The 25,766-nt window shown below is 45.1% G+C and overlaps 1 protein-coding gene across 1 annotated transcript in view; it reads right to left on the reverse strand.

The window, feature by feature from the left end:
* The window catches only part of LOC106816298 (adenylate cyclase type 5-like), a 173,536-nt gene that overhangs the window by 54,045 nt on the left and 93,725 nt on the right, over window positions 1-25,766 (reverse strand). Inside the window, exons 5-11 of the mRNA XM_014820883.1 lie at window positions 15,761-15,922; window positions 10,518-10,662; window positions 7,685-7,816; window positions 5,170-5,279; window positions 3,488-3,638; window positions 871-968; window positions 206-221 (exon numbers count right to left, since the gene is read on the reverse strand). Coding sequence (XP_014676369.1) covers window positions 206-221; window positions 871-968; window positions 3,488-3,638; window positions 5,170-5,279; window positions 7,685-7,816; window positions 10,518-10,662; window positions 15,761-15,922 — 814 coding nt within the window. The remainder of the gene's footprint in view (window positions 1-205; window positions 222-870; window positions 969-3,487; window positions 3,639-5,169; window positions 5,280-7,684; window positions 7,817-10,517; window positions 10,663-15,760; window positions 15,923-25,766) is intronic.

A 25,766-nucleotide genomic window follows, 5' to 3' on the forward strand; every position in this document is an offset into this window, starting at 1 on the left:
ATTATATTCGTGTGCTTGCACATGTGCATTAAATGCATAAGCGCAATCGTTGAAAAGTAGAAAAAAATGGCCGTAAACTGACCTGCGGATTACATCAATTCAACAGAGCGATTATCCAAAGATAAAAATATCACCAAGTAGTAGGACACCTATAAGAACACTGCACTGTTTAGTGGGCGGGGGGCGGGCATACAACACAAATCACACTGGTTAGTAGGAACCTACAAGAACAGCAAACTGATTAGTAGGAACCTATAAGAACAGCATACTGATTAGTAGGGACCTATAAGAACACCACAGTGGTTAGTAGGAAACACCCGCCGATACCCTGCATTTGAGTACGGAACCTATACAGGACGAGCACCCACACACGTGGGTTGCCAGCTAGGCCGCTATAGAGAGAGAGAGAGAGAGAGAAAGAGACTAGACTGGTATGGATTTTACTGGACTATACTAATATGGTTTGGATTAGCATACATAGACTAGACGGAGTGGCATCCACACTATTGCCCATTATAAAAGTAGACGAAATGGAAGTTGGCAAAATGTGAAGTAGGCGAAATGGGAGTAGGTGAAATGGGAGTAGGCCAACTGGGATGTTACCCTGACAACAGCCCTCTGGTTATTAAAGATGTCTTCCCACGCACATTTTTGTAACAAACCACTGTAAAAACGCAAGTAAATAACTCGCTGCACTTTAACTGAACGTTATCTTTAAAAAAAACGGTAAAAATATGTATCAAGCCTATATTTGCTCAACGAAAAAACAACTCGAAAATCGCTATTCGCCGCGGTTCTGAACATAATGGCGGTTCTGTGTAAAAGCTCCTTTATTGATGAGCCTTTGTAAGAAAGATTGCGAGTACATACCTTGGCAGGATGATGAGCTGCACGGCCCACATGAGCAGGAATATGATCACGGAACATCCCATGTAAGACTTGAACATCTGGTCGCGCTCTATACTGTACTGCAAAAGCATAAAAAACGCGAGGCACATGTAACAATGTAAAATGCACAGTACATGATATGTAAATGTATTATGTAATTTATTATGAGGCAATGTAAAATGCTCCCTGCAACAAACGCTGTTGCTACGTTTAATCGTGATATGGCAAAATTACAGCAGTCCAGCAACATTGCGCTGATATTAGCACTGCATTGCGGGGCCCTCCCTACAAAAAAGGGTAGGTATGTGCCACTTGAGAGATGGAATTGGGGGGCTCCGGTACTAACTCAGCACATCAAAATAGGGAGCTCCAGAACGCGCGGACAAAGGTAGGACATATGCGCAGGGACGGGAAATATGTGAGAAGGGGGTCTCCGGAACGAAAAATATGTGAAAAGGGAAGTCTCCGGTGCGGAAAAAAGTAGGACCTATGCTCCAGGACGGGAAATATGTGAAAAGGGAAGTCTCCGTGCGGAAAAAAGTAGGACCTATGCGCCGAGACGGGAAATATGTGAAAAGGGAGGTCTCCGGTGCGGAAAAAAGTAGGACCTATGCGCCGAGACGGGAAATATGTGAAAAGGGAGGTCCCCAGTGCGGACAAAAAGTCGGACCTATGCGCCGAGACGGGAAATATGTGAATGGGGAGGTCTCCGGTGCAGAAATTTTGAGGTGAAAAAAGGGTGGGGGTCATAAACCGCGGCACATACTTACCATACAGTATATAGGAAGTACCCCCCCCCGGGATTCCGGACTAACTAACTGAGAATCACATAGCCTCGTGGCATGCTCGCCACTATACGAGTTTATACATTTTAGCTAAGTCAAATCTTATATGGTAAAACATTTAAAACCTAGTATAATTTGTTAACCGTTATACTGCAAATGTAGTAAACGTATTAGTCCGTGTCAATGCCGTATTTCAGCGTTATTTGTTAGCTCAAAATGTTAGCATCGGATATATATCGTGGTGCATATACTGTAGCTAGATCCATGATAATACATTTGATTGCAGTTATTGATCAATATCATTTACTGCCTTCTATTGAATTTCACATTCAATCATTTCACACGTAATGTTATAACTTTGATTTGCCTGGATTTTTTCGAAAATAAAACAAATGGATGCATTTATAACTAAGATTGCACTTTTAATAGACTGATATTGAATTGATATATGAACTCTTATTACAAATATTCGTTGATCGTGTTAGTCATTATATTACAAAGGGTTGTAAGGTTAGGGCGCAACTAGGGATGAGGAAATTTTTACCTTAAGTGCAATCTTAGTTATAAATGCATCCATTTGTTTTATTTTCGAAAAAATCCAGGCAAACCAAAGTTATAACATTACGTGTGAAATGATTGAATGTGAAATTCAATAGAAGGCAGTAAATGATATTGATCAATAACTGCAATCAAATGTATTATCATGGATCTAGCGTCTTATCTAATGAAAATAGTGATGATACTTGACAGAAAAATAGAAGGTGCTTCCGACCGCCTCTTCTCTCCCACAGTTTGTCGGGTGGGGGAAATATTATGTGGATATATGCTTCTACACAACACACTACATGCTGTGTTGTTGCTGTTGTGTATGTTATTGTGTATATCCAACACAACAACATGCATGTTGTAGTGTATATCCTTGATGCTGTGTAGCACAGTAATTATTCCTGTAACGTGCTGCCACCTAACAGGCGATTACGGAGAAAAATAGGGAGCAAATATAAACGGATTGCGGCGCAAATATTTAGCCATCAGTAATTACGATGTTCCTGACAACGTGCCTCTGGTCATAAGGAGACGATGATGAACCCAAATGCCTCAATTCTTTTCGTAATGCATGTAAAACAGGCAGCAAAGGGACCAGCAAGACAGGCATCGGATGGGAGATCTAGAAAGCTAGGAAGTAAGAGGAGAAATAGAGAAGACCTGTGGTAGACGGAGAGGAGGTGGACGCGCAGGATAAACAGGCAGCGTGGCAAACATCGAAAATCATGAGCAACAAAAGGTGGGTCCAACCGCTACAGTCTCTTCATCTCGTACTTGCTCACGGCTGTGTGAAGGAGGGGAGAAAGGCGGGAGATAAAGGAAAGGAAGGAGAGGAAGGCCTTCCCCTTCCCCTTCTCCTCTATCTCGTGCTTGCAAACAACAGCGAGAAGAATGAGAGAAAAGAATGAGAGGAAGGGCAGAAAGGAAGGAAGGAAGGAGGAGAAGGAAGGAGGGGAAGATGTCAAGCTACCTTCTCCTCAATCTCGCGCTTGCAAAGAGAAGCTTGGATAATGAGAAGAAGAAATGAGAGGAAGCAAGGAGGAGAAGGAAGGATGGGAGAGACGTCTACCTACTATCTCGTGCTTGCAAACAGCAGGGAAAAGAATAAGAGGAAGGGCAGACAGGAAGGAAGGAGGAGAAGAAAGGAGGTGAAGACGTCAAGCTACCGTCTCCTCTATCTCGTGCTTGCAAACAGCAGAGAAAATAATGAGAGGAAAGTCAGACAGGAAGGAAGGAGGAGAAGAAAGAAGGTGAAGACGCCAAGCTACCTTCTCCTCTATCTCGTGCTTGCGGAACGTTAGTAGGAACCGGCGGCAGTGCTCGGAACGTAGTCGGTCGATGCTGCGTGCGTCGATCGCTCGGCTTAGGTACTCGTTCACCTCATCATCGGTATCCTTACCCTGCTCGGAGAAGCCCAGCCTGACAACACACAAGCGAGGTGTAGTCCAGCGGATAAGCACATAAAAATGGGCACATTATGCACTTTTGGGTAGAATTATGAAACTTTGCCCACTACATGAGGTCCTGAAGATTTTCTGATATAGTGCCAATTGAACCTGGTGGCGTGCAGCGCCCCCTGTCGGGTTTACGGGTATTGCGTTACCCCACTCTTCAGATTTTGGCTATAATTTCAATAATCATCAAATTTATTCAAGAGATAGCTCAAATAAATTCGTAGATATCTATACTAATAGTACAGAAGCAAGTTATTGAGTGTAGCTATGTTTGAGTTGTAAAAGATTACGTCGAAACAGTGAAATACGGAGTAAGGAGTGCGGAAGGACTAGTGTGGGATTCACTAAACGCGCGACACTAGAGTAAGGTCGTGCGCGCAAAACTGGTTTAGCTTTGATATCGATCACCACCGATTTGAGTAAGATCACGCGCACGTGTAGATACAATAATGTAACCCAACAAGAGTAAGGGTGCTGTAAAGGGAAATTGTGCCCCCTACTCTTGTTGTGTTACATTATTGTATCTAGCGCACGTGCTACTCCGTGTTCGCAACTCGCACATGCAGAAACAAACACAGATGCGCTTTATGCACAAAGTTGTTTCCTTTACATCAATGTCAGTGTTTTCGTACTACATGTTAGTTTAGTTTCTATTTATATTGCATTTCTTTTCAATTATATTTCCACAGTGTTTTGTTTCATTTATCTTTGTATGTCTGCATTATTGAATACACTACACAAAAAGCACGCGCGCGCACATGCACACCCATCTCGCAAGTAATCACACCCACACGCACGCACACTCACCCGCCATCAACCACTCGCACACTGGCACGCTCACATACACACACACGCACACGCACACGCACACGCTCTCTCTCTCTCTCTCACACACGCACACACACACACACACCAGGAAACACACACGCACGAACGCACACACGCACGCACGCACACACACACACGCGCACATGCACACGCACCACACACACCAGGAAACACGCGACAATATACATGTAACTGCGTCTATAATGAGAATAGAGCGGCGTCGATGATACACCAATGAAACCAGCAAACGCTGCAAACAGCACGCCTCCGCCTACCTACTCCCCGCCTGCGATTAATATATACTTACTTACGCTATCAGAGCCCAGCTGACAATTGTTACTATTATAATATTATTACTTCTGCTGTTGTTGTTGTTGTTTGTTTTGTGTGGTTGTTGTGTGTGTTCGCTTGTCGAATGACAAAACTATATTTATTTATATATATATATATATATATAAATATATATATATATATATATATTTATGTAATATATAATATATGTGTGTGTGTGTGTGTGTGTGTGGTGTGTGTGTGTGTGTGTGTTGTGTGGTGTGTGTGTTGTTTGCGTGTGTGTGTCACGTAGTATGTCCGCGCACAATATATTAGGTTGTTTAGCAGCATCGGGAGTGTAGTAGTGATAGAGGCTTATACCATATTCATCCACTAACCTGTTGGCCATGTTTTTGTGTCCTTTCCCCTCGTCCTCGTCAAAGCCCATCTTCTTGAGAACGCCATTCGTTCTCTGTTCTGTACTCTTTTCTGTCGATTTAACCTTACCCTATAAGAAACAGTGCAGCGTTGTAGTGCATATGTGTGTACGGAAGCAACCTCAAAGGAAAATAACATCAATTATGCCTGATGCAACAGACATAAAAATTACAGATGCATATACGCATAGATGCATATATACACACACGCACACATATACAGGAACGCGGACACATGCATGCAGACAGCCACGCACTCACCTACTCACCAACGCACGCACGCGCACACGCCACCGCACACGCACGCGCGCACCCAAGCACGCACGCACGCACGCACTCACGCACGCACGCACGCACGCACGCACGCACGCACACACACACACACAGATATGCATATACACACATATACATACACGCGCACGTACTTACACATGTATGCACTCACGCACACGAACGCACAACGCGCTTACATATGCATACGAATACATACGTGTATCACGCATACACGTTTGAACGCATGTACGCATCCACTCAGGTTTCCCAACACCACACACACAACACACACACACACACACCACAACACACACACACACACACACACACACACACAACACACACACACACACACACACACACCACACACACACAACACACACACACACAACACACCACACACCACACACAACACACACACACACAACACACATCACACACACACACCACACACACACACACCACCCACACGCCGCGCACACCTACGGCGATGTACAGGTGTATTTCACTGTGTGAAGCAAAATGTCAGTACATCGTTATAACTTGTGTTTGGGTACCATTTTGCCTGCGATACGTCCGCATTTACTCTGAAAATATTGTTGAAGAAATTGAGTGTGCTCTGCCTCGTTCGAACTCCATGCCACCGTTTGCTTTTACCGCGGCAATACGATATCCATTCCAGACCCAATGTTATTCTGGAGAATTTTACCATTTATTCGTGTGCTTGCACATGTGCATTAAATACATAAGCGCAATCGTTGAAAAGTAGAAAAAATGGCCGTAAACTGTCCTGGGGATTACATCAATTCAACAGAGCGATTATCAAAGATAAAAATATCACCAGTTAGTAGACACCTATAAGAACAACTGACTGTTAGTGGGGGGGGGGGCTATACAACAAAATCACACTGGTTAGTAGGAACCTACAAGAACAGCAAACTGATTAGTAAGCGAACCCCTATAAGAACAGCATATCTGATGTAAGCTCTAGACAACAGGTATGAGGCATTAGACCTATAAAGACACCACAGTGGTTTAGTAGGAACACTACTATAGAGATCATAGACACCACAGTGGTTAGTAGGAACCTATAAGAACACCACAGTGGTTAGTAGGAACCTATAAGAACACCACAGTGGTTTCTAGGCCTATAGAACACCTTGAAGTTAAGAACTTAAACACCACCGTGGTTAGTAGGAACCTATAAGAACACCACAGTGGTTAGTAGGAACCTATAATAACACCACCGTGGTTAGTAGGGAACCTACAGAACAGCATACTGGTTAGTAGGAACCTATAAGAACACCACAGTGGTTAGTAGGAACCTATAAGAACACCACAGTGGTTAGTAGGAACCTATAAGAACACCACAGTGATTAGTAGCAGCCTATAGAACACCACGGTGTTAGTAGGAACTCTATAAGACAGGCTACTGATAGTACGGAGACTTAAGAACATCATTTTGCTTTGGTAGGCAAGCTATAAAAACAAGCATACTGAATTAGTAAGTGAACGCCTATAAGAACATCAATTTGGTTGGTAGGAACCTATAAAAACAGCATACTGATTAGTAGGAACCCATAAAAACATCACACTGGTTAGTAGGAGCCTATAAGAACATCACACTGGTTAGTGAACACATGTAAGAACACGGCAGAGATTAACAGAGACATATAAGAACAACACGCTGGTCAGAATATACTTACAAGAATACCACACTGTTTATTGAGTACCTATACGAACAGCACACCGGTTAGTCGAGATGCACATCTAAGAAGGAAAACTGATTAAAATAGACATAAGAACAAAGCACTGATTAGTGGAGACATATAACAACACCAGTCTGGTTAGCAGGTACCTGTGAGAATAGCAGAATGCTTAGTAGCGAGCGGTAAGAACGACCCACTGATCAGTTGAAACATAAGAACAACAGGCTGGTTACCCGATACCTATATGAATACTAAAATGATTAGTAGCACGGGGTAAGAAAACTAAACTGGATAGTAGCGAGTTCAAAGAGCGGTCCATGGGTTAGTTGAGACGGAAACTCGGTGCCATTAGTAGCAGTAGTTATTAGTAGCCAGTGGTAAGAACACTAAACTGGATAGTAGCGAGTTCAAAGAGCAGTCCAGGGGTTAGTTGAGACGGGAACTCGGTGCCAGTCGTAGCAGAACGAGAGCAACTCGAGCTGCAGAGGTCTTACCAGCCGGAACTCGAGATTGAAGCAGAGTTGTTGATGGTGGCTGTACGTGGAGTAGGTGGGCAAGGCTAGACCGTGCTGGCTGTCTGCTACCTGCCCGGGCAGCAGCATGTCTCTAAACAGCGAGCATCGCCTCTGTGGATAACCAACCATCACGGTTAGTGCTGAATCCACGCAGGTGGATTTATACCACAGTACCCCCGGGTACACTATGTGGCTACATACATCCTAACATCATAAAATGAGAGGTTTATTATTATTATTATGATTACTATTATTTATTGTTATTATTGTTATTTCTGTTGTTGTTGTTGTTATTGTTGTTGCTGTTGCCGCTGCATCCACCTATTGCTCGCACGCGCGCACGTACACATGTATGCACACGCACACGCTCAGCCAACTATCAACATGAACACACAGACGTGCGCGCATGTACCCCCTCCCCCGCACGCACAACACAACACAAGCGCGAAACAAGCGATGAGGCAACACACACACACACTCGCACGCTATCAAGAACTCACGCATGCGTGTGTACGAATAACAAACATAGTTGCTCACAGCGTACAAGTACTAGTATATAATCAGAAATATATAATAGGGAATTCCTTATACTTCTGATATAATAGGTAGGATGTGGACACATACACATCTACGGTTACAACAACGTGAGTACGCGACTCGAGCACATACACGGTCACGCAGACGCATACACACGCACGCACGCACGCACGCACGCACGCACAAACACATACGGAGCGAACAATGAATTTCAACTAGCGTCGGAACACCGCTCGCGTGACATCAGTCAAGAAAAGAAACTCACAAATAGATAGTGTAAACAACATCACACATTTCTACAGGGAAGCATCCCACATTAATTTAACACAAAGCGCGCGCCACCGTTAAAAACTTACTCAATTTAGGTAAAATAAGGCAAAGGTTACGATAGGACTCGTGTCAGCGACGACTCGCCGTGCTCTGTACGAACAGGATTATTGCTTTTGGTAAAAAAGTTAGTGATGATGATTATATCGAAAATATGACACATTTCATGATGTGCAAATGTCTTCTACTATATACTAGCAAACGATATGATAGGAATGCGCTATTAGACATGGACCTAATAATATATACATATATTATTTATATTATGTATACATGAATAGAAATAAAGAATAACTAACATTTGAAATACCATACACATAAACAAAGAAGAAAGCAACCCCGTGGTAGGGAACAAAAAACAAACGATGGTAACACGCACAGAATTAGAAGCATTGGAAATTATAAAGTCGTTCGGGATTTACTCAAGCCTCGAGGCAAACAATAATAGGACACCGACATAGCCACGTACACGCCCCATCGGCAAAACACAAACAAAACACGAACAACCCCATTCACCTAGCAACGTGTGCTACGGGTGGTTTATATAGATGTAATTCAAAACTATGGATTTTGATTTCCGATATATATCTAGATATGCCGCACTATGCACAATGTATATGGCTTCGAAAGGATGCACGGAAGCTGGCAATTATTTGAAATGATCGTCGATAACTTGTTTGACAAGAGAAATATAAAACCATTGGTTTCAGTACAATCAATTGAATCATTTTAGGGACTGACGCTCATACACTACTGCAGTGACACTCTACTGAACAACAACCGACGCAAACACCATGGGAACCGGGGCGGGCGTATGCTGCTTGAAAATTAGTGGATTCGTGCGACGCCGTTATATCATTATATTGACTTTTATATTATAGTTACACACACACGCCTATTTACAGTGACGAGAAGGATTGCTGGTGCCAGAAGTGTTGCACATAATTAGCGATAGAGCACTATTTTCCGTTAAGGAAACTTTGTTTTCTTTGCTATCGAGCGCAGTGAACCCATATGTCGAAGTTACGTAAACGACCAGGCGCGAGCGGTAGCATTGCACTCCAGTGACGTCATCAGAAATGATTTTTAAATAGTTCTCGAGAGTGCTTTGAAGTTTCATGAAGCTGCGCAGTATTTATCATAAATACCGTTGGCGTCTCAGTCTGTGTTCTTAAATTCTAATAATTATGCACGATTAAAATTCTAAACCACTGCCTCCCGGAATATTAAATTCCTTCTGCGTGACTGGTCGTCAGTAACGCAGTCAGTGACGTATATGTCAACAAACACGTAACCAAAAGCGCCAACTGTGATTTGACAGCGAACCCTTCGGTCAGTAGCACAGGACAGCGCTTGCTTTTAAATGGTAAGATGTTGTCATATAGAGGGATAAACGATGTTAGGAATTTTATTATTGTATTATTAAGCTCACTGCCTTCTCTTTTTATTCTACAAGTTTGTCTTTTGAGTACGAAAATTAGTTACTAGGCGCAGCCAATCATTATGCATTTGAATTACATCTATATGGAGCACCCGAGCAGATGCTGACCTCTACTCACCCCCTTCGTTTTCCACTGCAGGTACCAGGTAATATACAAAATAAACATGTATTAAAAACTGTATAACACACTTACGCACACTATATAGACCTATATATATATATATATATATACATATATATAAATATATGAATATATAGCATATATTGTCATCCAACATTACCTACTGAGAAATAATCACTCGGGAATAACTGAGTGGCTACGAATAAAAAACTACGAATAAAATAATAATAACGACAGATTGCAATGTCGATCACGACGGCGATATCCAACGGCGATGAGGAGACTAGCTCTAGACGTGAGTGAAAAAATGAGTAGAGTGAATTCGATGCGTGACGCGAGATGGCGCTCCTGCGGCCGCGGCGGCATAAAGGCGAGCGTGCACATACCTTACGGACTTGCGGCGGCACAACAAAGAACGTTTCGATGATCTTCTCGCGTATGTAGCCGTTGCGCGCCGAGCCGTTACCCGGCTCGAGCGTGTACTCGTCCGGGCTGAGGTACGTCGCCGTCGTCGCCGTAATGTGCACCTTACTGCGTGACACCAAACAAATGATGGTATAAATGACGCCACTAATGGATAGATGAATGGAAGAATAGATAGATAGATAGACACGTAGATAGATAGATAGATAGACAGATAGATAGATCAACAGACAGACAGACAGACGGATAGATAGGTAGGTAGGTAAGTAGGTAGGTATAGGTAGGTAGGTAGGTAGGTAGATAAGTAGGTAGGTAGGTTAGATAGATAGATAGATAGATAGATAAATAGCTAGATATTAATAGACTGATTGCGTTGCACAATTTATTGTTATGATACCGTCAAACATATAGAGACGTGTGAAAACTGTTCGATTGCATTAATTGGCCCGAATCTCTGTCCTGGGTATTTCGAATATTGCAGAACGCCTTTCAATTGTACATTTGTGTCAACGCAACACGTATGGAAAAACGATTGAAACAGATATTCGAGAAGGACGAATCGCATGATACGATATGCACGCTCATGTTTTTACTAGCGATCGAAGCACGATCCGCTGCACACGCCAACGTTTTCATTCTGTTGCTAGAATGAAGAAGAGATGTAGATAATAATTAGTGTAGGTGTGTGTGTGTGGAGGGGGTGCCTACGTGCGTGCGTCATTCATATTTCATCGTATTTCGAAATTGTTGTCCAGCCTCTTAAAATGTTGTTGCCCAGCAACTTCTGTATAAGTAAAGTGAGTAGGGCCTACGTATACTATAAAACCATTTCAGCACACACGCGCGCGCTCACTCTTATTTAAACCCACAACACGCACGCCGCACGCCGCACGCACGCACGCACACACGCACATATATATATATATATATATTTAGTCAGAATATATTATAATATATAGCTGTGTCAGGGTCTGATGATCGTGATTGGTCATGGCGTTCAATCAGCATAAATGGTGAATATCAAATGCCGATCGTGTAACGTACGTATGCGAATCGGACACAGCCGCAAAAACTCGTATCATTCGACGAATAATTTCTTGACAGCTACCTTATCACCGAATGTGAAACTAAGAAACAGAGCTAATTCGACAAATCTAGATCTACATTCTCGCGGCTTCGCGCCGCGTAAAAAGTCCGATAACATGATAAAAAGTGCGTCAGCGATCTAATCTAATCAATATTGTGTTTTTTCTATCGAGCACAGTGGACTTTTTTTCGGTCCAAACCCTATCGATTGCCAGTGTGACGTACGGCAGTGCACGCACGCACTGAGAATGTAATTAAGTAAACAGATACACTGCGATACGTAATTAGTGTGTAGCTTATGGATTCCGCTTGCTACGAATAATGCGTTGCGAGAGTCCACCGTCTATTGTTGACTGTACAGTTAGCGTGCGTGTATTAGATGCATTATATGAGCAGCATCCAGTTGCTGCTGTCATACGCGTGTCCGTTACTCGGCTGAATGCCGGATGGGGTCTCCCTGTCTCTGTCTGCGTCCTTCTCCTTCCCCTTATTTAACGTACACCTCCCCGTCCTCCTCAACATCATTGTTGTCTTCTCCTCATCCTTCTTCCTCTGCTTCTTCTTCTTCACCGTCCTAACATCATCATCATCATTATCATTATTATCACCATCATCATCATCATCATCATCATCATCATCATCATCATCATCAGCAGCAGCACCATCATCATCATCTTCTTCTTCGTCGTCGTCTTCTTCATCATCATCATCATCATCATCATCATCATCATCATCTTCTTCTTCTTCTTCTTCTTCTTCTTCTTCTTCTTCTTCGCCTTCTTCTATGCATCCTCCTCTTGTATTTCCGCCTCCCCTTCCCGCCCCTCCTCCTCCTCCTTCTGCTTCTTCTTCTACTACCTCTCCTTCTCTTCGCTGTCACTCTCGCGCTCTTTTCTCTCTATCTCTTGTTCGTTATTTCTCCTCTCTATTCATCTATCTTACTGGCTCTATCTTTTAACACTTTCTCTCCCCTCCTCTTCCTCCGCCTCCTCTCTCCCATCACTTACTCTCTTGCTATTTTACCTTTTGCTCTCTCCCCTTCCATTCCCCTACTGCACATGCCGCTACGTGCGCGGAGCGAACACGGTGAACCACATCAGGAAAAAATAGACGAAAAAAGTCTGCTCCAAGTTTCACGCAGGCCCCCAGTCCAATTCGAGGCTTTGTTGAGTGTCCCAAAATGCGAAGCTGTCCCCGCCACTCGCCGTGTCTACCTGTGTCACGCACACGACGACAGGGACGCATATAACGAAGACGTTCGCGGAGCTTGTGACAACCACAGATTGTTGGTGACAATCAAAAGATGCTGGTGGCAATCGAAGAATGTTGAATGACGAAGGATGCTGAGGGCAATCATATAAAGTAATCATATAAATTTTATTTCGCGCTTGTATCAAACGACGGACTCGCGTGCGCCACGCGCGCGCCTGGTAAAACGCAGACGTGATTCGTAGCTGTTACCTGGCAACGAAAACACAGAAAATAACAGCCGCTTTGCCATCCAGCAAAGAACCGCTGGAGACACGGTCTACTTTCGCCGATGTGGTTCCGATCACGTTACATGCTTCTACCGCAGGAACTATGTGCGATGAGTGTACGCCCATTAGATTCAGTTCGGATATATATCCACACACATCGGTATCGTACCTATGACGGTTCTAGGACAATCACCCCCCGGAAATCACCCCCCGGACATTTACCCCCGGAAATTTACCCCGGACATTTACCCTCCCCCGACTTACCCCCGGACAATCCCCCGGAATTTACCCCGAAATTTACCCGCGGACATTACCCCCGGATTACCCGCGGACATAGTACCCGCCGCATCCCGGTCATTATCCCCCGGACAATTAACCCCCCCCCGTATTTCATTCAACCCACCGTTCAATCACCGCCGGCAACGCCCGCCGAGATTAGCGGCGGACATTACCCCGGACAATAACCGGAGCAATTACCCCCCGGGTTTACCCTGGTATTCACCCGGCATTTACCCCGACACATTTACCCCGGACAATTAACTCACTTGTTGTTTATTTTCATTGCTTGAACATTACAGGGAGAGATGTCGAGGAGAGAGAAGAGGTGGAGGGAGAGGGGGAGAAGGGTGGGAGAAGGGTGGAGGAGAGGAGGAGGGAAGAGGTGGAGGAAGGAAGAGAGGAAGGAGAGAGGAAGGAGGGGAGGATGAGGAGGAGAGAGAGGAAGGTGGGGGAGACGGTTGGTGGAGGGGAGGGGGAAATAGGGAGAGAGAGGGGGGTGCCGAGCGCAGAGGGAGAGGAGTGGAAGGAGGAGGAGAGGGGTGGAGAGGTGGCAGGGAAAGATGAGGGAAGTGGTGGAGGAGGAGGAGGAGGAGGGGGTGAAAGGTGGGAGGGGAGAGAGGAGAGGAGGGGAGAGGGATAGAGGAGGGAGGAAGGTAAGAGGCCGCCATCTCAACTCTCTTCATCTCCTCATTACGTTCTCCCTCCTATCTTCTCTCCTCAACCCACTGCACTCGTCTACCTCCCTCTACCTCTCTCTCCCTTTCCCTCCTCACTTACATTCCCCGTCGTCTCTTACACTCCTCGCTAATTCCGGGAGGTAAATTGTCGGGGTAATTAACGGGGTATATGTCGGGGGGGTGATGTTCCGGGTTTAAAGTCGGGCGGGTAAATGTAGAGGGATTGTTCCGGCGCGGGGGCCGCGTAAAGGTCGGGGGTTAAAGTCCGGATGTGATTGTCGGGGGGTAATGTCGGGGTAAATGTCCGCGGAGTGATTTCAGGGGTATTGTCGGACATGAATGGCTGGGGTAATGTCGGGGGGTGATTGTCCGAATGGTAATGTCGAGGGTAATTGTCGCGGGTATGTCGGGTATTGTCGGGGGGTGAATGCATGAGGGGTAATGTCGAGCGGTAATTGTTCTGGCGGTTTGTCGGGGGTGAGTTGTCCGGGTATTTGTCCCTGTACATTATATATTATTATATATATATAATTATACTGCTGCTATGCGTTGTCTCGTCGATTCTATAGCGTAGGGCACGCATCGAGCTTAGTTCCCAGGCTATTCTGGATTCTATTGCTGACACGACGCTTAAGACATTACTCGCACTCTTTCGCTTCGTTTGGATTCTTTCGTTTTGAGTCATGAGGTTTTTTATTTACTGATATATCTGTTACTGGTGCACCTACTCACACTCGTGTGCGCGCGTGTCGTGCGTGATTGAAAACAGCATGTGTGCGTGTGGCGTGATAGGTTGGAATGTGTGCGAGCACGTGATAGGCGCGAGCGCCAGTCATACCTGTGGTGGATACCTGTGTGTGATGTGAGGGTGTCTTTCTGCTACTGGCAGTCTACTCACTCATAACTGTACTTTTTGAATCCTCAAATAGACACTCATCCGGTATTAGCGGTTATGAGTGGTTACAGGCTCATGCTGTTTATGGCTGGCTATTGCACTTACCCAGGCAGTCTGTGCATGCGTCTTGCTTACCAGCGTCTCGCCTCTTTTTGCTTACCATTGCAGTTCCGAGGCATGCGCTTTCTACGACAGGCAGTTGCGCATGACTTTTTCCTTACCAGGCGTCTACGCATGCTCTTTGCTTACCCTAACAATCACGTGCATGCTATTTTGCTTTACACAGGCGTCGCGCCTGTTTTGACTTATCCAGCAGTCTGCGCTTCTCTTCGCTTACAGGCATTAGCATGCTCGTTGCTTACCCAGGCAGTCTGCGCATGCTCTTCGCTTACCCAGGCAGTCTGCTCATGCTCTTTGCTTACCCAGGCAGTCTGCGCATGCTCTTCGCTTACCCAGGCAGTCTGCTCATGCTCTTTGCTTACCCAGGCAGTCTGCGCATGCTCTTTGCTTACCCAGGCAGTCTGCGCATGCTCTTTGCTTACCCAGGCAGTCTGCGCATGCTCTTCGCTTACCCAGGCAGTCTACGCATGCTCTTTGCTTACCCAGGCAGTCTGCGCATGATTTTTGCTAACCCAGGCAGTGCGCGCCTGCGTTTTGCTTACCCAGGCAGTATGCGCATGCTCTTTGCTTACCCAGGCAGTAGGCGCATGCTCTTTGCTTACCCAGGCAGTCTGGTGAGTCTGCGCATGCTCGTTGTTTACCCAGGCAGTCTACGCATGCTCTTAGCTTACCCAGGCAGTCCGCCGGCCTCCATGTTGTTGGCGAGAGTGACGTCATTCGACCAGACGTCGAACTGCCACTTGCGCAGTCCGAGCACGCCGCAGTGCACGCGTCCGCTGTGGATCCCCACACGCATGTTCAACGCGTCCACGCCGACCATGTCTCTCACGAGCCTGCGAGAGTAAAGGCGACATTAGGTTTCCGCGTTCACTGACTAATACAGGTGACTAACGCCGACTAACTCGCGTTCACTGAGATAGAGGAGTCAAACATACACGAAGGGGGTGGGGTGGGGTGGGGTAGAACCACGTCCCGTAGAGACGAGGTAGGCCACTGCAACGCACGTGTGAACCGTATATATATATATATATATATATATATATATTAGCTATAGGACTAGACTAGGAGATTGCCGTCTGCTTGCTTATTTATGACTTTTGTCTCTGTGTCTGGCTTCGGACTTGATGATCATTTGTCTCAGCAGCGGTTAGCGAGCAATGTTCCTCGCCAGCAAGAGTCAGACGTGGTGACATGTAGGAAGTGGAATGTAGGACAATCATGATGGACGGAGCGCGCCATGCGATAAACTACTTGCGTGAATTACACTGACACAAATCAGGGTTGGTTTACACACATACGCACGCTCGCATATACGAACGAACGAACGCACGCACGCACAGACGCACGCACGTGTAAACACATATAAGTAACCACACAAGTTACATCCGGGCTACCGAACGTCATTTCCCTTGGCACTATTACAGGAGTACATGACGTGGAGATATATCTTCATGATAGATTGATATTATGTGGGCATCATTTACCCCTGGTTATATTGCACACAAACGCAAACAACGTACTCCACAACCCTCACGCACGCTGCTGATTATCACTTCTTGCAATTGACACACGAGTTCCTAATTTAACTTTTTAATGAACGTTAATTAACATCTGTGACCCGCTCCAGCATAATACGGACTAAGTCGCAAGTCATTGTTTTGAGTAATGATGTTTCATGTTGCTATTATTGTATATAAGTAGGAATTACCAAATGCCATTATAAAGTCATTTTGTGCGGCAAAAGGATGAAATTAAATGTTAAGTGTAGTTATGTTAAACGAATTGTCGCTCCTCAGAAATGTGACATTCCACGCTAAACAATTTCTATCGCAAAATATATAATTACTAACAATTAGCAATCGTTTTGTGGTGCACTTTACGCAATGTGGTGTATTGCGTGATTATACCTTGAATGTTAACTATCTTGTATGACACTCTCTTGTCCGCCCTTCCTCTGTATTATCACCCGACGGCCGTCTACATCTATCTTCGTCCCTTATCTGTATTTACTCCGTGTCGCTGTCTTGTGCGTGCTTTACTCTTCTTCGTCTCTCTCAGGCATGTTCCTGTGCTCGGAATTTGCGGATTCATTGCTTCACTCTTCGGTCTTCCGCGCACATTTCTATTCGCGTCGGACATCTGCGTGCTTCAACGGACAGCTGTTCGTCGTCAGTGTGACGTGCGCGAGGAGCTCTCAGGTCTGCTCAATCGAAGCTGCATGTCGCGCGTGCCCGTCCTGCTTCGACAATTAGCTGGCGGCAGGGAGAACCGTATGCTTGGATCAAGATCGTCTCGGCGACTGTACTACTGGTCTGCGGTATATCCTGTAGAGCGCGTTACCGACAGCGGCCGCATGCTGGATCGAGAGTGGGCCTCGACGGATGAAATCGCGCCATTCGTGCGTAAGATGGGGGTTCGGTAGGGCGTGGGTCAGCTTCTATGGCACGTGAGATGGGCGCGAACTGTGTATGACGCATCGAGTAAGTGGTGCGGTAGGGTCGTGGCCGTCAGTCTATGGGCAGCGAGGTCTGGGCCTCGACGTGATCCGTCGCCATCGCGGTTAATGATGGTGCGGGGGGGGGTGCGCAGCGGGCGGTCTATGGGCTGAGAATGTCCCTCGACGTGTTCGCCTTGCCATGCGTATCGCGCGACTGGGTGTGGGTGGGAGCGTGTTCAGTGTATGGTAACGAGGTGCAGCCTCGTACGTTGAGAGTCCTATTCGTGATGTAATGCGACCGGGGTGGAGAAGCGGAGAATAGGAGGAAGGGGTGAGGAAGAAGGAGATAAGGGAGCCGGAGATATGGGGAGAGTGTTGAGAGCAGATGAGATACGTCGTGTCCTGCGTAAGCGCGGAAATAGGCGTAATGTAGATGACAATTGACGAGCTCGCGTTGTAAGCCTGCAGTGACAGGAAGCGACAGAGGTGAAGTGCCAGCGGTTGTGGTCTGTAAGGCTAGATTGTCTTAAAAGAGTGATGGCCTATAGAAATGTAACGCATTGTAAGCGTGCGTGGTTCGCGGTTAGTTGTTAGAGCACGGTGGATCTACAAACCTGATGAGGATGCAGCATGAACGGGTTGCGTCAGACTGTTGTCTAGTGTTCAGGCTAAGAAGTTATGGCAGCACGTTAGTTATAGGCCGTAGCCTGACGGGGGAGATATGATTTTGGAGCCAAAATATAAAAAAAAGATATATAAGCATTCTACTGCAGAATGAGAATTGTCGTAAGTCATTGAATGAAAGCTGATACATTGTAATCAAGTGCTCAAAGTACTCCACATATCTCCTGGCTATCTTAGCATTTTTTTTAAATTTCTTTTGAGTACTGTCAGACGCCCTTCTCCAAGGCCCCTCCTTGAAATCCTGATCCAGCACTACCTCACCCCCCACTTAGAAGTTTGCTCCCGCCTATCGGCCGCGTCTATAACGCGGGCTGGGGCGAAGAGTTAGATAATAAGCGTAGAGAGATCTCGCTAATATTACGGAGTAATCCGTTCGTGCTGTACCGTCGTAGCCTGCGTCAAATGTAGATGATATGCTTGGAATACTTTCAATTTATAACTGAATCCCAAAGCGTGGTATAGTAGTGGCGTATTGTTATGTGTTGTGTATGGGGGCTGTATCAGGGTTTGGCAAATGGGGGGGGGCGGGGGGGGGGGGCGCGGGGGCGGCGGGGGGGGGGGGGGGGGGGGTGGGGCAGGGGATGGGGGGGGGGGGCTCTAGCGCGTGGTGAGTATGCGCAATCAGTGAATCACACGGTGATTTGAAATTGGCGCCTAGCGTCAATCATTAGATAGTAGAAATTGGACATCGTTGTGTCATATATAGACGGCTAATAAGGGGATAGTTTAGGTATTATCAGCGGTGGTCGAACATTCGTATGACTATGACTGCGGAGACAATGTGTCATGCGTGAATATACCTATAATATATTGATAGTATAATAAAATGTATGTAATATATATAATATATACATATATTATTGTGTGGTGTGTGTGTGTGTTGTGGTTGCGTGTCGTGTGGCGTGTGCGGAGTGGCGGGTGGCGTGTTGCGTGTGCGTGTGCGTGTGCGTGTGCGTTGTGCGTGTGCCGTGTGCGGTTGTGCGGTGTGTGTGTATGTGTGGTGGTAGGGTAAGTGAATCATTAGGTGATATTGTGCAGTCGATACATGTCCGTTTATGTACTGCGCAAACATACTGTGTACCGTGTAACCAAGTGGGGTTTCTCTTCAATTAGCATTACGTTTTGTCGCGTCAATGACTTATCACGGTGGCTGCGCCGACGTTGTGCCCATAATTATTCTATGGATACTCTCAGGGAGCGCACGTGAGACGTAAGGGGACTTCCGGCATGCGTAAGTACCGCATTAGGAGATTGCACTATTATGTGGGTGCAAGAGGGTAGTAGAGACAATAGATCGTAGTTAGTGGCCGAGGCTGCAAGGATAAACTACTCTCTCAATTACAGCGTAGTTATGTCAATGGGTCAATACAGAGCGCATTAGTAGTCAGTTCACACGAAGTTCGCGCGGATGCTGCTGTATGTGCTGGCTGTGCACTGTTGCTGTATCAATATCGTCATACTGATTCTTATGGCCGGGGTGGAAGTGGGAATTGTAAAAATAAAATAAAATGAATTGATAGACGCTCTATATTTGCACCTTTAGGTATCTGATCGGCACGTTAATTTACATTCGAATGTATAATGAAGTCTTGTCAGTAACTTGATGTTGCTTATATTTGAGCATGTCAAAAGAATGATAATAAGCTATTGTTATAGTGAATCATTGACATTATAATTCATTCATTTGCACAATAAGGAATATTTTATTGTCAACTCTTGTATTATGACTAGGGAATTCAGCTCATCAGAATATCAAATTGCACTTTTCGTGACAAAGTTAGAAGGTTTGTTTCAATAATAATATTAAAAGGAAGGAAAATGTACAGGAGGTTTATAGGATTATTTGTAATGATAAAAAGGTTCTCTTTATTTTCTTTATTTGGCCTAGGGTAGAAAGTGGAATTTAAAAAATAAAAAATAAAATAAGAAATAATTAAAGTAAATAAGAGCCTATATATTTGCACCTTTTTATGGTATCATTCACTACGTATCTCCATATGCAGCGTACGGTCCTCCACAACACTTGATTACACCGCGGAGAGGCATATAACCATAGACAATTAATATGATAAACCATATATTATATATTAGATATATATATATGATATTATATAATATATATTGTAACACATGGGATATGCTATTATTTCTATTATATAAAAACAGACAGCGGAGCGGAGGCGTAGCGGTTTTTTGGCTTCCTAAAATGTGCGGACGTCCGTCTTCCGTTGCGTAACTACATCGTCATTGCACGTGATTTCGGAGAGTGGTCGCTATAGTAATAGTGATTTTCTGTATGGAGAGTTGCAGAGTGATTGCTGCTGACGCGCCTATCCTCGGGCAATTGATGACAGCGATGTGATCATTAGATGTGACTCGCTGTTGCGCGTGCGTGCGATTATGTTTTGGGCTGTTCGTGCGTGTGTGTGTGTGCGTGTGGTGTGTGTGTGTGTGTGTGTGTGTGTGTGTGTGTGTATGTGTGGGTGTTCGTGTTGTGTGCTGTGTGTTGTGTGTGTGTGTGTGGTGATGTGTGGTGTGTCGTGTGTGTGTTGTGCTGTGTGTGTGTGTGTGCGTGCGTACGTGCGATGTGGTGTGGGTGCGTGTGTGTGCTGTGTGGTGCGTGGCCGGGCGCGCGTGAATGGCGTGCGTAAGTTAGTGCGTGCTGGCGTGCTGCGTGTTCTGCGGGTGTGTGCCGGCGTGTGTAGCGTGCGTTGTGGCCGGTGCGCGCCGTGAATGCGTTGCGTATATAAGTGCGTGCGCGGGCGTGGTGTGTGCAGCGCCGGCGTGAGTGCACTGTGTGATGCGTGCGTTGCGTGCGTGTTGTGGTGGCGAAGCTGTTTAGCGATATAAACCGAGTAAGCAGGTGGCGCCAGCTCTGTTTCTCCAACAGTCATATAACGCGATATTATGTATGCGGCCTACGCTTATATATGTATGTATATTATATGTTATCAGAAGTAGAATATTCAGGGAGAGGAGTGTGATTTAATAAACCAAGGGAACTTCGTCATTTGACTAGCCATTTAGAATACCTGACGATTTTAACTACGGTAACCAAACAAACTTGAGCTTCAAATCGTCACAGTAACATTCGCCTAGCATTCATTCGCGCCTGAGATTGGAGCTGAGAGGTGCTGGCTGATTGCGGTAGGGCGTGGCATGCGTGGGTATTACCAGCTGTAAACTAGTCAAAGATTAAGCTCGTCCGGAGTGTGTGCGTGTGTCCAATTCCAAGGCGAGCCACACCTGCATCGGGCGAGGGCGCAAAGAGTCCCAAGAGTTCGTTAGTAGCTGCCCTATGTCTCTAGAGTTAGGGCGGGTTATGGAGTCGATTCCTGGCAATCAGAATGGAGAATCAGTGTGGTACGTTTTAGACTGTACCTCCGGATGCGGGTGTATACTAACGAACGTTTCGCACGATGCCTAGCGAATGTCCTGTGTACGATTTGAGCTAAGTTGGTTGAGTTACCGCGTAGAAATTCGCAAGGTATTCTAAGGCTATTAAATGAAGAATGATTCCCTTATCTATTACTACACTGCCTTCTCTATTAATCTACTCTGATTATGTATATAATAGTATGTTATATATAATCGGCCGCTAGGACTTGCGATTTAAGGGCGGTATATTTTTTCCGTCGTGACGGGTGTAGATGCATTAGGCTTGATGCACAAGACTAGATGTGTGAGTCACGGCGATTATCGGCTGCGGGATTACGCGGTACTGGCTGAGTGGGAGTGAACCAAAAAAAACCACAAATGAAGTTATTCCGTCGAACGATGTTGGTCGATTTTGTCATTGTGTTGATGTTGCGTAGTCGTATGTAGTCGTGATATAGGGGGTCGTCATAGCAGCGAGCCGCTACCCTTTTGTAGCGACTATCTTAGCATTCTATTGTAGTCGTTAGTTATGGTTGTTCAAGCGACATCAGGACATGAACTGGAACCTCATTGCGAGTGTTGTTTGATATTGACAAGAACTTTTGCGCAATCACGAGAGAATGTTGCTCGAATGCTCTGGTTTGCTGTAAGTCTGGCGAGTGTTTAAATGTGATTAACGTATTGTGTTAAGTGAACGTAAGAAGGAGGTCGGTATAAACGTGGAGATACACCGTAGAAACACGGACTAATCATTAAGTACATCGTTTCTGTAGTGTTTCGGCCGCGCGTTAGGCTCGAGCAAATACCCGGCAGGAGAGTATTTAGCGTTCGGTCTTTCTATTTTGTTGGTACTTCACGGTTTTTATAGCTTCGGCTGATACTTTGATGGCTCATGTGATCACACTCTGTGCGCGGCCTGCCATGTTTAGATCAACGGAACGAATATAGGTGTTGTAACAACTAGAAGGCTTTCGCATACGGCAGCAAGCCGAATAAGCATCAAACAGAGAAATTAAGTTTAAAAATACTCAGGAAGAGTTCGTCGCATACAAACATATCTACATATTCATTTGTGCAAATAACACAGATTTAAGCTTCTATACCTCGCATCGAAACTTTCAGTAGTTCGGGTCCCCGTTTTAAAAACACAAAAATGGCACGACCGTCAACCAATGGCTACACCACCTTGAGCGGGATAGCAGCATATTACACGGCCACGGACATTCTACTTCGAATGCTTCTAGACGTCCACGAGCATCTACCTTGCGTGTCATAATGCAATAGTGTCAGTCTAGTTCAAGAATTTCGTACCTGCAAAAAAAATTCTATAGAATGCTTTGCCAGAGACAGGGAGGCGTGCTTGGTCCGTGATCGGGGAAAAGTCCAACGGTGTACAGGTTTACGGATGGTACCGTTGTGTGCCACCATTAATACGTTTCCATTTGCGCTTGGCATTTTATATTTCGTTCATATTTCGACAGCTTTTCAATAACCGCGCCAGCATTCTCGCATTACAATCACGTCTAGTAGAGACATATTCGTCGCTGAGAAGTTTTTTGGATGTGCGGTCATTTGTCGGAGGGTCCCCTACTGCAGTGGTTAATCGTTGCCGCGTCTGCATCTTAAAGCGGTTAACACTACTGACGTTTGTGTTGCTCCGAATTGGACTCAACATCGCCAACTATATACAACGCGACAATCGGCAGTGAAAAAAAAAAAAAAGAAAAACAAAAAAAAAAAAAAAAAAAAAAAAAAAAATAAACGCAAAAGATGGCGCGAACAACGATAGAGAGCAACATATTACTTCACTGATGCAATCGATTGCTCGAATTCTAAAATGTTCCTGACAATTCGCTCACATAAATCGGTAGTGTAAACTAGCTTACAACAGAGCCCGCTTATTTCCCGCCGTCTCCGCAGTAGAGCCTGGAGTGTTTCTGCTTCTGCTTTTTTCTTTCAATTCGTTCAATCGCATGAATGGATGCGCTGATAGGATTGTCTGGGTCTTAGGCGCAAGCGATATGAGAACGCCTGTTCTGCTAGATCTATACAAATACGACATACGCATCATACCGTCGTCTCTATTACACTAAAGTTGTCATAGAGCAAGATTCTTCCTATGACAAATATTGTGTGTATGGTTGTGGGCATCATAGTTAGTTTAGCGAGGCGCTATTATGAGTAAAGTGCATTTTCAGGCTGTAAAAGGGAACGAAGTCTGACATCGGCAATGATTGTGATAGGAAGAATGCTGTTCTCTGACAAATAGTGTCATAGAAGCGTATATGCGTATTCGTATTTGTCAAGATTTAGCAGAACATGCTCGCACTAACGCGTGTAGGTAGCTGCTCCCTCTGCTGTCAGCTGCCTGTCGCAGCGTTTGTTGGTTGTAAAGCCGCTCGCACACGTGAGTAATTTACTCCAGTAAAATTCATCATGCGTCAAAATACTTGTGCTCGCTAGCTGCGTAATCTAGCTCCAACACTGGTTACTCACAGCGCATGCGTTTAAAATCATTGTGCTGGCGCACCAGTATTGGTCTGACGCACAAGTCACGTGATCCTGGCATTACCACTTAACCTTGAGTAATTCTCTACGTGGGGCAGCGCGCTGAACAATATTTCGTCGTGAGTTATTCTTGACGCATGCGTCATTTAACTGTGAGTAAAAATACTCACGTGGTCGCCGGGCCTTTAGAGTGGGATTGCAAACCACTACGTTGTCCTCCTCCAGCTCATTTTGCTAAGCCTCGAGACCGAATATACGGTCACGGGCTAGATCTTCGAACTTCTTGTATCTTCATATTTTTAATTAGGTATAATAATTTATACGACCAGTCGAGAACGCATGCGGAGAGCTCGAGTAGAAAGTCCTTTGTTCTTTTCGGTCGTCGGCGTTGGTTAGGAACATGTATGTTGTATTCGAGAAAAACTTTAGAAGAGAAATTTTATGTGTGGTTTGTCTGGTGGCTAGCCTGCCATGCACGCTACGCTATCGGTGCTATTTCGGATGGTGATTTTCATCAAATATTCACATTAGTATTGAAAATTAATTATTCGACGTAATAAGATCGCAGATTGGCTAGCTTGTTTTTCCTAATAGGCATGCGCAGATCGACAGAAATCGCTATTACTGGGGGGGCATCACGGTTGTGCAACTTAAAGTGCTACATATTCGCATTCAATTACGCTAATTCTCCGAGTACTCGATAGCAAATACTTACGTGTCATTGGCATATTCATACAACCTTATGGCAAAAATAAACTCTAGTTCTCACATTTCACTGCGCGTGGTCTCATAAAAGGTTATTTTGAAATACCTCCAATGTGTTGAAATCTCTCACGTGTTGTTGACAGTTCCCCTTAATCCCCAGCAACCGTGGCAGCGGGCGGCGGTACAGCGTACGGGCGCAGCAAGATAAAAACATGACGTCACGTCACCAGTTCGAAGGGCTTTTGTTTGGAACAGTCGCGTTTTGCGCCAGAATGCAGTTCTCACCGTCTTCTCTTGTGGTTTTAATAGCATAAACCGCAGTGAAATGGGAGCAACTAGAGTTTATATTTGTCATAAGGTGTGATTTTGCATGACACGAAGTATTGCTAGCTAGTACTGGAGAAATTAGCGTTTGGATGGCGATTGTGAGCTCTTAATAAGTAGATTTCATCTCGACGGGCAGAGTTGTACAGCGTCGCATGATAATTTTCCATATGCGGAGTATTTTACCCGATGTACCCATGGTTTTGCAAAACTGCGCGTCGTAGTCAAATGTGACCGCTCCAGCAAAACCAGGATTAAGTAGGAAATTCTACATTGAGTTATGTGCATATCTGAATAGATCATTTAATTACCCTTTAAAATGATATATAATATTTGGCTATATCTAAAGAATTGACCGATCTACAGCAATTTGAAGATCGGAAACACGACTTATTCGGAATAATGCAGCTTTTGAGATTAAAGCGTTCTGGGATGAGCGGGATGAGCGGATCTGGGGCCCAGTCGGGGATGAAGCGGTCAGGGGCAGGTCAAAAAAAATAATTAAAATTAAAAATGCCATAATAATCTAAGATATCTGAAACCTATATATCGGTTAAAATAGCACTTAGGAATTGTTTTTTGTAAAAATCTCATTTTGTCGCAGGTAGGCCATTTTTCAGCATTGACATGTGTGCGTGCCT

This window comes from Priapulus caudatus, unplaced genomic scaffold (genome assembly GCF_000485595.1).
Source record: "Priapulus caudatus unplaced genomic scaffold, Priapulus_caudatus-5.0.1 Scaffold31, whole genome shotgun sequence".
In the NCBI taxonomy this organism is placed as follows: domain Eukaryota; kingdom Metazoa; phylum Priapulida; class Priapulimorpha; order Priapulimorphida; family Priapulidae; genus Priapulus; species Priapulus caudatus.